Below are 14051 nucleotides of genomic sequence, written 5' to 3'. Positions count from 1 at the left end.
GAACCACAGAGGGAGCGGAGGGGCCACATGATATAAATTAGGGCATGGCGATCCGAGCCGCATGACGGCAGTTGGGATCGCCCACGCCCAGGACGGGGTACCTGATCATGCGTCACCTTGACAGCCCTAGCCCCCCTCTACTGCAAGCCAGCCGGCTGGCACTCGGCATCCCGAGGGCGGCGTCCGGATCTCTGGCGGCGTCAAAGCAGGAACAGGAATAGTAGGAGGGAAAGAAGGCGGAGATGCTGACAGGCCTGCGGCAAGGCAGGCTAGCCACGCTGCATCTTGTGCGCCCGCCGAGCCTTGAAGAATGCAACGCTCCATCGCAGAGTTGCCTTAACGGGGTCAGCCCGCGGCAGGCTAAGCGCCAGGTGCGCTTAGGAAGGCTGGGGACGACGCATTTGGGAATGACAGCCGCTCTCGTCATCTGCAAAACGCAGATGGGCTGTCCGATTTTGGAACCCATGTCGTAAGACGCGAGGAGACATCAGGTACTAGTTAGTATCGAATGCTTCCGGTCCAGCCGTTGCTGGGTGCTTGGCTCAGAGGAAGTTGTGGGGGGGGGGGGGGGGGGGAGCGTTGCTGCGCCGCCGAAGCAGAACTTTCTCAATGCTAGGTGAACGCCGTATAATTCATTACCAAGTGGTAGGGGACGGGTACGAATGGCGGTGCGGTACGGCATTCGAGAACATGCGCCGCGGGCATGGGGTTTCAATTCTCGAAGCCACCATGACCAACAATGACGGCCTTGACAAGGTTAATTACAAGCAGCCCATGAACTCCGAAACGTACTTCATCGCCAAACACCGTGCGACCCCAGGATCAACAGCTGCCAAACATGACCAAAAATGGGGGCCGGCATACCACCGCATGTACGCAGTACAGCGACCTGGCTGGGATGGGTCGCTGTCGCGGCTATGCCCCCTCTGCATCCAAAGTGGGACGGTGTCAGCGCTTATTCAGGGTTTCATCGGGACACCTTAAACAGATACCGTCAGGTTTGCATGCAGGATGCAGCTCAAAGCCAAACTTCTGGACAGGATCGTCGATGACGAGCTTTCAAAGATGGGGAAGTTCGGCTGTCTCCGAAGTGTGCAGTGCGTCGGCTACCAAGCCCAAGGCTTCGTTCATCGGGGGTTTCATGAGAGCTGTCTGTTAGGAGTGTGTATTCTGTACCGATGTTTCGGCCATCTAACACACAGGCTTTCGTTGTTCGTCAGAGTAACGTACAAGGATGAGGTCACCTCGACGCTACAGGCCCTGCCCTCTTTTCAGGTGAGGTGTTTACCTTTCAGGCAGCGAGTAGGCCCGCAATGTGGGCAGAAGAGGAATGTCTAAAAGAGGGCCGGTTGTTGAGTTATTGGTCGGACCAGCCGAACCCTGCGAGGAATCCATCATGGTGTACATACGTCATGCAGACGACAAGGAAAACCTGAGCTGTGGCTGAAGACCGGCCAATGCCGTGCTAGGAGGGGAGCGGGCCGATCCAAGGCTATCTGGCGGTTCCGCTTGAGCTGCTCTGCAAGGGGCAACTCGCATGCATCCTTCGGGGGGGGGGCGAATAGCACAGCACTGTAAGGAACGAATGTATATGTGGTTTGACTTGGACAGGTTGTGTGCCTTACACATACTACCCATGATTGTTTGTTGGATCCAACAAGCTTCGGCCCGCTTCACGGTACGCCCGTGATAATATGACCCAAGCGGTCCAGCCGGGGGCCCAGCCCCACTAAGCATCAACTGTTAGACTTATAAAAACCGTCGAGAGCTTTTTTTTTTCTGCACGTGTATGCTAGACGTCGCGAGTTCTGACCAAATCCGGTCTGGAAACAAGACAAGCAGCTGCTCTAAGAGTCCGAGAGGCGGGCGAGCTTGGTGATACCAGCCAGAGCGTGTCCTGTGGTAGAAGCCAACCAGCCGATGGATGCCCCGCGTTGACGCCGTCTCGGTGTTGCATCCCCGCAGGGGTTTCCGACCAATCATCGTTCTTTCATCACATGCAGCTTCGGTGATTTGCAGCATGATTGACTGGACTTGAGATGCCAAGGCTCCATCGGCACGAGGAGCGTCTCGGCAGCGCCTTTTAGATCGTCGAATGCAGGCTGATACATCGGGAATATACGTAGTACGCAGTATGGGGCTGGGGGAAGTCCGCGTGGCGGCAGCGAGGACAGCGTGACCTGAGAGCGCCCGAGAGAGAGAGAGAGAGAGGGGGGGGGAGAGAGAGGAGGGCGGGGAGGGGAAGAGAGGGTGAGAACACTTCGCTTCACTAATACTTCACTCCCGGGCCCGATTTTTTGCAAACCCGCCAACCCCACACCTGCCTACTTACCTCACGCATTCAAACGGGACCACGCTCTGGACACAGATGCAGGACAGAAGTTTGGCGAAGAGATTGTCCTTGGTCAATCTTCGTTAACCAGGCGTCCAGAAGCAAGCCAAGCCAGCACTTCATTGGTTCCAACATGCAGCCAGCATGGCTTTTTCAACGTTCTTCTTCGCGAGAAGCCTCTTTTGTGGCTGGGGATGGCTGCGACGGCTGCATCCCGCAAAATGGCCGTCCCTTCTATAGTTTTACCCATGGTTGCGGAGGTTGAATCGGCAGTGACTCCCTAGTTCCCTAGACTTCACCCAGTGGCCAAAAACGGTAGAAGCCCGCTCCACTGCATGGTGTCACTGGTCACACCTGAATCACCTAGTCCCCAGGCCGTGGCGCTTAACGCTGGCCCGCCGCTCCGTAGAGCGACCGTCCTTCACCAATCACCCGGCTCGCCGTTTCGATCGGCGTCGCCCGTGGTGCCATTTCTACTGAATGAATGGAAACCCCTGGTGGTGTCTCGGGCCCGTTTCCGGACCTGGAGAGTGAAGGCGGGGGAAGCGCGGCGCCCCTACTCAGTACTCGGCTGACGGCGTCAGACTGATCGGCGCAGCGCTCCCCAGCGCTATAGTTAGCACTTTTCTTGACCCCTTTTCTTCTGCGTTTGGGCAGAGGTCGTAGACGGCTCTTTCTTTGCACCAGCTCGTACTTTGGCAGAGCCGTTCCGTCGTCAAGCATCATGGCCATTAGAAGCACCAGTTGCCGTCAACAAGAACTGTGATACTGCTGGGTTAGGAGGAAAAAGCACGAAGCTTGGAAGGCCTTGCGCGCGCCCATCATACGAGCGACGCTGGCACAATGAGGATCGCTTGCCTGCAGTTCGACCCTCAGGTCGGCGATATCGACAGCAACCTCGACAAAGCAGACGCGATCCTGAGCGCAGTTCACCCCGACCATCTCAACGCTCTCGACCTCCTCGTCCTCCCGGAGCTCGCCTTCACCGGTACGTTGGGCTCTCCTCTTCGCCAGCCTATGTCGCTGTCACTCTGGCAATTGCACTAACGCGCCTCTCAAGGCTGCAACTTCAAGTCTCTTCAGCACATCGCCCCGTTTCTCGAGGACTCTGAGTCCGGCATCTCGTGCCTGTGGGCAAAGACAGCGGCGCTCAAGTACGACTGCACCGTCGTCGTCGGCTACCCCGAGAAGGTTGATGTCGCGGCGAAATGGCCAGCATCTCCCGAGTATTACAACTCTGCCTACGTTGTCAACGGGGACGGCGACCCGGTCGCCAACTACCGAAAGAGTTTTCTGTACTATAACGACGAGATATGGGCCCTTGAGGGAACCGATGGCTTCTTCAACCGCACCATCCCAGGGCTGGGAAACGTTGTGTTGGGCATCTGCACCGATATCAAGTGCGTGCTAACCCCCGCGTAGACAGCCTCGGAGATGCGGTCACGAAAGCTGACGTCCCTCACAGTCCCTACAAACTTGAAGCTCCCTGGGATGCCTTTGAGTTTGGCTTCCACATCCTCCATGCGCAGGCGAACCTGGTCATCCTGAACATGGCCTGGCAGGCCCCGCAAGACGCCGCCCACTTCCTCCAGAACCCCTTCGAGCCCGACCTCGACGCTCTCGTGTACTGGGTCCAGCGCCTGGAGCCCCTGATCCGCGCGGACAGCGACGAGGAGGTCATCGTTGTGTTTTGTAATCGCTCAGGCACTGAGGGAGAGGTCATTTACACCGGCACAAGTGCCGTGATTGGCATCAAAGGCGGTGAAGTGTTTATCTATGGCGTCCTGGGCCGCGGCGTGAGCGACCTCCTCATCGTCGACACGGAACAGCCGCCTGTGAGCAAGTTGACCGAGCCCGATGCTAAAGAGCCTGTGCAGAATTCGCAAGACCAACACCACCGGCAACCTGCCCGGCCAACTGCGCCGGAGACCGCTATCGCGTCCGGGCAAGGAGTTATCGCGGAGCCAACGCGCCCTGCGCTCCAGTGTATCGTTCCCGGCATCGATCCCCAGCCCGCGCTTCCCTTCCACAGCCCTGTCCGCAGTCCTGTCAGCCCCCACAGCCCGCGCCAGCTAAACTCTCCCAAACTTCCGTGGCTGGCACAAGGCGGTCCCGGCGAGGCGCCCGCGGACAGCCGGTCACCTACTCGGCTCCAAATCCCAACCCGCCCGCCAATCTTCGACCATTACGTGGCAATGGACAGCGCCATCACCGACGACGTCATCATCGACACGCCGGCCATCGCAGACGGACCGGCTTCCGCGGGCGGCTTCCACCAGCACGGTCGCGCTGGTCCTGCCTCCCACCAGCCCGTACCCGCCAGCTCTCCCTATCCGTGGCGGTTCCCCAGACGACCGAGCCAGTTCTGTAACGACGGCGTGCAGTCGTCCGTCTTTGGTGCTGGTGCGGCTTTGACGCCCGTTACGCCGTTCGATGAGGACGGATGGAGCGCCACACCGATTGATCCAAAGATGCCACCGCCGTGGTATTGGAGGCATGAGCCGAAATTGACAGCCTTGAAGGAATCTGTTGTGGAGGAGGAGGAGGAAGAGGAAGAGGAGGTGGCGGGTAGTATCAAGAAGTTGTCGCTGCGGTCTACGAGCGGCGGACAGGGGGTTGTGTCTCGTGGAGAGAGCGATCGTCTCTCCAAGGCTGAAAACGGTCCTCCAAAGAAAGAGGATCACATCGAAGTTCCCGATCGCGCGACGCCTCTGGAACGCTGGGTCGACCTGGAGAACACCCTTGGCGGCATGAACAAGCAAGAATCTTCACGGAACGAGTTGGAACTCGACAACGCCAGAGCGTTCTGCGAAACGGCGCCAAGGTACCCTCATCAGACCCTGAGCAGGTGGATCGCGGAGCGCCGAGACAGCTCTCAAGATGATGACAATAACTCCGTTCGCGGCGAACTTGGACTCTTCCGCTCCCGTGAACCGTCTCCAAGACAGGAGATGGCCACGGCCCAGGCCCAGGTTCACACGGTCTCGTTGTCGGGTCTGGAGAAGAGTCGGACCGCGCCTCTCAACGACAGTATCAACAGCAACAACAACACCGCCACCATTACCACCAACGACTACAGGCCTCCCAGCCGAGATCGCTCCAACGAGGCCCTCCACACTGCCCCCACCCTGACCGTCAACACCACGACAACCACCCCAAGCCTCTGCTCCGTGGGAACCTCGGCGGCGTCGGCGCTGTCGGTAGCCACGCCGGACGGCTATCATGATGACGATGATGATGATTTCCCAGATTCCGACAGCGGCAAGGATGTCAACGTTAGCCCAAGGACCGTGGGGAAGAGGAGCGTGTTGCCTGGTGGCGCAGGAAAGCCGGGCGAGCCTCGCTCCGGTTGCGAGGATGGTGAGTGTGACGGCAAGTATGCTGCCGCCGGCCTGGGGAGGTCTGACGATGATGAGGTCGGGTGGGATGGCAAGGGTGCGGGGAGGGCTTTGGGGCCGGAGCCTGCTGGGCCCCGGAGTATCGGCGAGCTTAGGAACCCATGGCGGTACTCGTACCCATTTTGAGTGAGCGTCTGGCCTGATGGGTGTTAGGGGTTAGGGTATACTATGGTGAGATGGATGGTGTTGTGAGCGGGGAGGGAGTTGGGAGTTTGGAGCTAGGGACCCGATAACTGTGGGACTTTCGTGTGATGCATTTACTATTTTTTTCGGATGATGATGATGATGATCAGGATGGCTTTAGCATTCAGGCATGGAGAGGGGTCATGAAGAGGAGGAACTGCATATCATAGTGTCAGCTTGAGAAACATTTTGCTTGTTGAACATTCTGTACACCGAAGGATGATGTCGGGACGCAGTCTGCTTGGTTCCTATTGACGCTGTGTCTCAGTTGTGAAGGTGTGCGATCGGACGCTCTGTCGCACACCACCCCCATTTGGCCCACCGCTTGAGATCGTCAACTTTGAAGGGAACCGGTGTAAACACAGAAGAAACCCTCAGGGTTGAGAGGAGCAAAACTTCAGATGCTGACTGAAGCGTCGGCCTGCTCGTTGATGCCAGAACTCGTTATCCGATCATCGAGACGAGCCCCCCCCCCCCCCCCCTCCTTGGCCCGGGTTGGCTGCATCCAACATCCGTCTCGGCTGCTTGCCCGAAGCCGATGAGCTCGATGAGCAACCAAGCGGGGGGGGGGGGCGGGCTGCAACGCTTAAGCGCCGAGGCTGCATCCCGCTAGGACATGCGCATGGGGCGGACCCACGGCAGATGCCGGGCGAAGACGTCGGTGTCAGTACATCTCGTGGTACAAATGGGATCGTTTTTTCCGACTTTGTGCTGCAAGGTGCCCGATTTCCTCTTTCGATCTCTCCTAGACATTGCAAACAGCGACGAAAAACCCCGGCGGATGGGGCTTGCCGCCCGTGTTGTAACTACGCAGTACTGTGCAGAGTCGTAAAGGGGAGAGACGCTGTGGCTCCGGGGGCGAAGAAAGGGAGGGGAAACGCCTGTGCCATTTGGTGGCCAAGCAATGGCGTGTCCGTGGAGACTCAGGAAATAGTGTACTTGGCTCGTTCATTTTATCGACAGCCACATTTCCTGCATCAAATATCAATGCGGTGCGGGATGGCAGTTTCGTGGCCTCTGGGCCAGGTCGAGGTTGCATACAATCTCTGGGCGCATTGCGGCGCATCCAGGGGCTCGGGACGGATGCCCACTTGATGATCAACAGGTGGCAAGGAAGTGGTGTACCGTGCGCTCAGAGAGGCCCTCAGCATGTAGTTACTTCGTACACCATATTACATGGTCGATCGAGATGGCGGGGAAGAGAACAAGGCTGTCTGTGTCAACAACCATTGCGACCCCTGAATCCATGCTCACCAGGGGCGGTGACTTTAGCATCGAGCGGGGTCACGTTCAAGACCACCTCATACTATACGCAGTACACGTCGCCCTGGAGATCTTGGGGGCTGGGTGAATCATGCCGTGGTGGGACACTGCTCTGGGTTGCCAACATGGGAGCGGTTTTGCCTGTATGAGGGCAGAACGCTGTGCGACAAGAGATTGATTGGCCATTCAGGCCTCCGGCCATAGTGAAGGTGTAGCCATCCACAGTGGTTCCCCTCCATCACGGCGAAGAGACCACGGATGTCTGGCCGGCGATAGGTGCGGTGGTTCGCGGCGACGACGCTACCAGGTTTTCCGGATGGAGCCTCTCAGCTACTCCTCGATCAGGCAAGCGGGGGCCATGGGCGAAGAATGTGACAGCCAATCAGATGTGACAGAAAGGGTGGAAGATGTGAAGTCCCCGCCAGGGGATCTTGCTGTGAGCATGCTGATCTGCGCTTTTTATTGGTCGATATTCGCTGCGGCTGCAGGGATCAGGCTGACTGTGCCATCAACTTGCATCGCTCCCGCATCTTGACCGTGGCCAGTCAACCCCCCAACCCCCCCCCCCGTTGAGGAATTGGCCATGACCCGCTGCCGACCATCGCCAGCACGAGGGCCGACAAACTCTGGCCGATGTCTGGCTGTTCATGAATCGTTGGCTGGTTTGCGGAGCGAACCGGTTTCCCAATCACACCATAGCGGCCCCGCCCGTAGCGGCGTGGCGGCGCACCTAGCCAGGCCCGTTCATGTGCAGACCTTGAGCCCGGGGGCCGCGGGCAGTCTGTTGATGTCTGTCTCCGACTTTCTCTCTTTCTGCAGCCGTGTGGATATGCGTGTGTGCGTGCGTATGTGTTTGTGTGTGTGTATGTGTGCGTTTCGCGAACCTCCCCGTCATCCGTCACCGTCACATCTGTTGGCGTCGTTGGGGTGCAGTTTATTTGTCAAACGTCCGGCGTTCCCAAACAAAAAGGCCAGCCCCCCCGTCGACGTGATCTTTTTTTCCTCCTTTGCATTCCGGGTCGACTCCGTTGTCTTTGCTGTTCTCAAGTACCGGAACCGGCCCAGCTCTTCCCCTCCGCCGTACGGCAAAGATACCGCCTGTCGGCATGTTGCACAAGGGATCTGCGCTGCGATAATCGTGCCCTCTCCGGAGCGCAGTCGTCCCCGCATCCCACGGCAAGGCGAGGGCGACGTCCATCCTGGACTACCAAGGTCCAGACGGCCGAGATACCACATTTCTCCCGTGGCATCGTCGAACAGACACTGGCCAAGATGCGGCTCCTCACGGCCCGTTCGGTCCTTTCTGCCCTGGTAGCAGCGCCGCTGGCGGCGTCCCTCTTCGTCTCTTCCAGCAGCTCGCCCTGCTCCAAGCACTGCGGCAACGTTCAGTCCTCAACGGCTTCCGACGAGATCGTCTGCGATGCCGGCTCCCTCAAGAAGACTCCCGCCGGCCTGGTGTGGGAGCAATGCATCAGCTGCCTGCTCACCAGCAACCACACCGAGGGAGGGCGAAGCGATATGCAGTCGCTGCTCTGTAAGCGTCCCTAAGCCGGGCGTGGTTTGATGTCTCGATCTCGGCTAACTGGAACGTCCCAGATAACCTGCGGCGCAACGTTCAGCAGTGCTTCTTCGACGGCGAGGCCAATCCATGCTTGACAAGGTCAGTTGCACCCTCCTTCCCTACGTGGGACGCTAAGCCAACGAACCCCCTAGCACGGCATGCCACCCTTTTGAGGATGCGGTCAAATACCAAAACATGACGACCGACGTCGGGCCTTACGACTATTGCCGGAACTGGGAGCAAGACATGCTACAGTACTGCAACCCATGCCTGGTCTCCCTCAACGACGGCATCCTCCTCCACAACTACATGCAAATCCTCCAAGCCGCCTGCGAGCAGACCCCCGAGCCCGGCCGCACCGTATCCATCCGCGGCAATCCCTTTGGCCAAGAGCGCATCGAGATCGTCCCGCCCGAGGAGAACCTGGAGACCGTGCCCGAGCCTGACTACGGGCCCGTGTCTCTGGGCGCCCGCGTCGGCATCGCCTTTGGCGGTCTCGCCTTCATCCTGGCCGTGGCCGGCTTCTGCATAGTGTGCAACGGCAAGCGGCGGCGGCGCGCGTTCCTGCGCGAGCTCCAGCGCCGCAACAGCAGCGGTAACCAGGTCTGGCCGCACCCCAAGACACGATACGGCGGTCTCGTCGGGTCGCGTGGGGTCGGCAGCGGCGGGTCCGATATGTTCGAGACGCCCGTCAGCCAGCGGCCCCTGCGCGGATGGGACAACGAGAGCCCTGTGAGCGCTAACACGGATGCTACCTTCCAGCGCTACTTCAGCCCCTACAACAGTCAATACAACAGCCCAGTGACGGGCCCGGGGGGGACTAGCCCGGGGACGAGCAGCAACCCATGGCCGACGATCGAGTCGCACCAGCAGTTGCAGCAGCTGCCACAGCAGCAAATGGGCCAGAGTCCGACCATGACCTCACCGCCCCCGCCGGCCTTCACCCAATGGCCGACCGCAGGGCAGGAAAAGTTGCTGGCGCAAGCGAACGCTGCTCATGACGTTCAGCAGCAGCAGCAGCAGCAACAACAGCAACAACGGAAGATCCAACTTGCCATCGGGCTGGCGCTTGGTGGCGACGAGGCGAGCCTGCGCTCCAAGGCGTCCAGCGCGAACATGCGGGGAGGAGAGGCGTACGAGTTGCACGAGGTGGAGAGTCCATACGGCAGCGGCAAGGATGGCAAAAACAACAGCAACAACAGCAGCCAGGCCGGCGTGCAGCAGTACGACCATTACAGGAACCAGGCGCCCGTCCTGCAGCACCCGGGGTATGGGAGGAATGGGTCACGGCCGGGGTCCTCGGGGTCGGGGAAAGGTTAGAATAATAACGGAACTGGGCAAGGAAATGGGACGGAGGAGATGGATGGTGCGGTCCTCTTGGATGTATTTGTTTTGTTCTCTGGCTTCGCATTTTTGTTTGTCATTATACCCGGGTTGGTGGGCGTTAGAGATACCTGTTGTGGCCGAATGGGGTGGCCTTTGGAAACGGAGTATTGGTCTTGAGCGTGGGTGGCGGGATGGGCACAGGAGCATTATTGGAAGCGTCTGTAATCCAACTGGTCCTGAATAGAAAAGGGCAGTGTCCTTTCCAGACACGACAATTTCACACAGATTACCGGTGGTGAGAACTCCATCGCGCATCTTGGTTCAATCATCTCAACAACGAAAAGATGTGGATGGCTCGCCTCAGGTCCACAGAATCGACGCATTTACGCAGTACTATAGTTCGCGTCGTTATCTTCACGTGAACGGCCCGCCAGCCTCGCAAGCTAGAGCCACCGCAGGCTTATCGGGGCCCCACTCTCTTCCAACTTAGCTCAAAAAATTTCGGGTCTTTTGCTTCAACTCCAATTCTTTTCGGCCAGAACGTCAACAACCATCTCCCCGGTGGAAAATCGAACGGCACCTGTCCGACCACTCGACCCAGCCTGCCGGCCGACTTCGTGAGCCACTTCACGTTCCACCCACAGCTCCAGTTTCGCCGGCTTCGACGACCAATTGCCCCTGATCGACGCGATCTCTGCATCGCTTGCTGCTCGGATTGGCCCCCATTCTTCTTCGAGAATCAAACGGGTTTCCGGGGACGCGCATATCCATTCAATCGCAGCCATGTCCAATTCGAAGGCGCTTGTCAAGAAGGGGGAGGAGGAGGAGCAGCAATATGTCATCAAGCCGCAGACGACGGTGCCGTCGGTTGATACGAGCACCTGGCCTCTGCTGCTGAAGAACTACGACAAGATGCTTGTGCGGTCCGGCCACTTCACCCCGATCCCCAATGGCTCGTCCCCGTACAAGCGCGACATCAAGTCGTACATTTCGAGCGGTGTCATCAACCTCGATAAGCCGTCGAACCCTTCGTCGCACGAGGTTGTCGCTTGGCTGAAGCGGATGCTCCGGTATGTTGTCAACTCAAGAGCCGTGCGCACGGACAGCACGAGAAACCGAATCGTGGTGCTGACTGGTTTGCAGCGTTGAGAAGACTGGTCACTCCGGCACTCTCGATCCCAAGGTCACTGGCTGCCTGAGTAAGCGATCCCGCGCCCTGGTTGTGATAGAAGGGTAGATGGTTGGCTAACTCTGCGCGCAAAGTTGTCTGCATCGACCGGGCCACCCGTCTCGTCAAGGCCCAGCAGGGCGCCGGCAAGGAGTACGTTTGCGTCATCCGGTTCCACGACAAGGTGGCCGGCGGCGAGCCCGCCTTTGCCAAGGCGCTCGAGACCCTCTCTGGTGCCCTCTTCCAGCGCCCGCCTCTCATCTCGGCCGTCAAGCGGCAGCTGCGTATCCGCACGATCCACGAGAGCAAGCTCATCGAGTTCGACAATGACCGGCACCTGGGCGTGTTCTGGGTCTCGTGCGAGGCGGGCACCTACATCCGTACGCTCTGCGTGCACTTGGGCCTGCTGCTGGGCGTGGGTGCGCACATGCAGGAGCTGCGCCGCGTGCGCTCGGGTGTCATGTCGGAGGAGGACGGCACCATGGTGACGCTGCACGATGTCCTCGACGCCCAGTGGCAGTATGACAACGGCGGCGACGAAACCCTCCTGCGCCGCGTCATCCAGCCTCTCGAGACCCTCCTGTGCACCTACAAGCGCCTGGTTGTCAAGGACTCGGCCGTCAACGCCGTCTGCTATGGTGCCAAGCTCATGCTCCCCGGTCTGCTGCGTTACGATCCCGGCATCGAGGCCCATGAGGAGGTTGTCCTCATGACTACCAAGGGCGAGGCCATCGCCATTGGCATTGCCCAGATGAGCACGGTTGAGTATGTGCCCTCCCCTGCCCAATCTTTGTGCTGCAATCTAAGTGCTGACAATTGGGTGTTCAGGATCTCGACGTGCGACCACGGCGTCGTTGCCAAGGTCAAGCGGTGCATCATGGAGCGCGACCTCTACCCCCGCCGCTGGGGCCTGGGTCCTGTGGCTATGCAGAAGAAGCAGCTCAAGGCTGACGGCAAGCTGGACAAGTACGGCCGCACCAACGAGAACACGCCTGCCCAGTGGAAGCTGAGCTACAAGGACTACAGCGCGCCGGCGCCCGAGGCCCAGGGCGAGAGCGCGGCTGCGGCTCCGGCCGCCGCGCCTCAGCAGGAAGCCCCGGCTCCTTCTTCGGCCCCTGCTTCTCCTGAGAAGAAGACCGAGGAGGAGAAGGATGCCGATGGCGATGACGGCAAGAAGAAGAGGAAGAAGCACGAAGGCGAGACCCCCGAGGAGAAGGCCGAGCGCAAGAGGTTAAAGAAGGAGAAGAAGGAGAAGAGGAAGTCCAAGGGCAAGGAGGCCGAGGACAGCGAGTAATGGACGGGTGCCAACCCAACGAACGTGTGGGAAGGTGTGTATAGCACGAAAGGGACTGGCTGATTGGGAGGAGTAACTGGTACAGTACATTTGCCTCTCTCCCTCTCTTCTGGATTCGAAGGGGACCCCGGCGTTTTGCTGGCTGTGGACGATTTGGCAAGAGGAGGGGAGGGAAAATTATCCGTGACGGCGTTCATGGGCGTTTGCTTTCTTTGACAGTAATGGGGATTTAATACGTTTCACTGCAAACCCCCGGTGTGATTTGTTCCGAGATGTGATGGTGTGTGATGCTTGAGGTGTGATGGTGAACCGGGGGCTTCGTTTGTACTCGTTTTGTCAAGTTCATGGGCGAAGCAACTTTGCAAGAGACGCCCGAATACAAACCCTCTCTCCACAGGAAACTGGTACATACGGCCATACCCACAAGAAAGCACGGGATCCCGTCCGCTCTCCCCTAGTTAAGCTTGTGAGGGCCCGAGTAGTAGTTGGGTCGGTGACGACCAGCGAATGCCGGGTGCTGTATGTTTTTTTTTTTTGGGCTCTCTATTTTTTTTTTTTTTTTCTTTTTCGTTCCGTTTATGGAATGTCATGTACTTACTGGTTCAAGTAGTCTTATTGCAGCCAACATGAGGCATCACGTGCATTTTCGACGCTGTGTAGAAAAGGTGAGGTATCTGACACTGCTGCCGTCTACGCCGTACAGTAGACGTTTGTGATATTGGTGGTGCAGTTGTGTCAGTTGATTACACCACGCTCTAGGACAACAAAAATCCCGGCTGCCCGCCTAGGTGGCACCACGCCGCTGAGGTGTGGTTCCTGGACACAGAGGCCGGCGCTTAAGCGCCCTGCAAAGCCCGTCTGCAACCCACTGCAACCCCACTGTAGCCTGTGGCCTCTATCGGTGGTCGCATCTGCCTTTCTGGAACTGCGGGATGTGTGACATTGCAGACACCACTTCTGGGAGCTGCAATTGGATGACAGATGGGTTGCTAAGCTTTTTGTGCCTGGGATCATCGATCTGGGGCCTAACGTCGGCACAGGAAGAGGCGCTGCGCCGGGCCGCTGGAAGCGCCCGCCAAGAGAACGATCTCGTGAGGATCGGGGGTTTCCTGCCCATTCGGTGAAGGAAGTTGGGAGATCTGGGGGTTGTCGCTCGGGATGGCTTCGGGAGAGTGGACATGTGTCTCTGGTTGGTGAACAGGGAACGGCGTAGCTTGACCGCTCAAAAGCGGATCGGATGATTCTCGTGTGGAATGGACCGGTTCGTCAAACAACGACGACGGATGGGCTTTGTTCAAACAGCCGCCAGTCGCTACGCCGTCGAGGTCGAAGTCGCCTTCCGCGCCTCCAAGCTGGTGTCACGTTGAGCCAAGGACAGAGCAGGACAGTGACAGGGCCCCGATCTGGCCTAGCACATGCTGTGTTACTGGGGTTGCATGCGTCTCGAATCTCATCACATCGCTCACATCTCTTTCTTCACACGTCCCCTCCGCGCTCTATCGGTTGCTTCGCGCGTACCGTGCCCC

The 14051-nt window shown here is 58.7% G+C and overlaps 3 protein-coding genes across 3 annotated transcripts; all 3 read left to right on the top strand.

Moving 5' to 3' along the window:
* Nucleotides 1–3175: 3175 nt before the first annotated feature.
* VTJ83DRAFT_5655 (uncharacterized protein) lies at nucleotides 3176–5856 on the top strand (the record flags this gene model as incomplete). The annotated part of the gene is made up of 3 exons (XM_071012279.1): nucleotides 3176–3320; nucleotides 3393–3732; nucleotides 3798–5856. 3 exons carry the CDS (start codon nucleotides 3176–3178, stop codon nucleotides 5854–5856), a joined length of 2544 nt encoding a protein of 847 aa, XP_070865030.1.
* A 2592-nt stretch (nucleotides 5857–8448) lies between these two features.
* Nucleotides 8449–10057, top strand: VTJ83DRAFT_5654 (uncharacterized protein; the record flags this gene model as incomplete). The annotated part of the gene is made up of 3 exons (XM_071012278.1): nucleotides 8449–8710; nucleotides 8773–8836; nucleotides 8890–10057. The coding sequence occupies 3 exons, from the start codon at nucleotides 8449–8451 to the stop codon at nucleotides 10055–10057; spliced, it is 1494 nt and encodes a 497-aa protein (XP_070865029.1).
* A 789-nt stretch (nucleotides 10058–10846) lies between these two features.
* Nucleotides 10847–12525, top strand: VTJ83DRAFT_5653 (uncharacterized protein; the record flags this gene model as incomplete). Its single annotated transcript, XM_071012277.1, has 4 exons — nucleotides 10847–11133; nucleotides 11207–11262; nucleotides 11327–11996; nucleotides 12060–12525. 4 exons carry the CDS (start codon nucleotides 10847–10849, stop codon nucleotides 12523–12525), a joined length of 1479 nt encoding a protein of 492 aa, XP_070865028.1.
* Nucleotides 12526–14051: the final 1526 nt, after the last annotated feature.

Source organism: Remersonia thermophila, chromosome 5 (genome assembly GCF_042764415.1).
Source record: "Remersonia thermophila strain ATCC 22073 chromosome 5, whole genome shotgun sequence".
NCBI lineage: Eukaryota > Fungi > Ascomycota > Sordariomycetes > Sordariales > Chaetomiaceae > Remersonia > Remersonia thermophila.
Note: the sequence above shows the minus strand (reverse complement) of the source record. Positions and strands in the feature narration are given on the sequence as shown.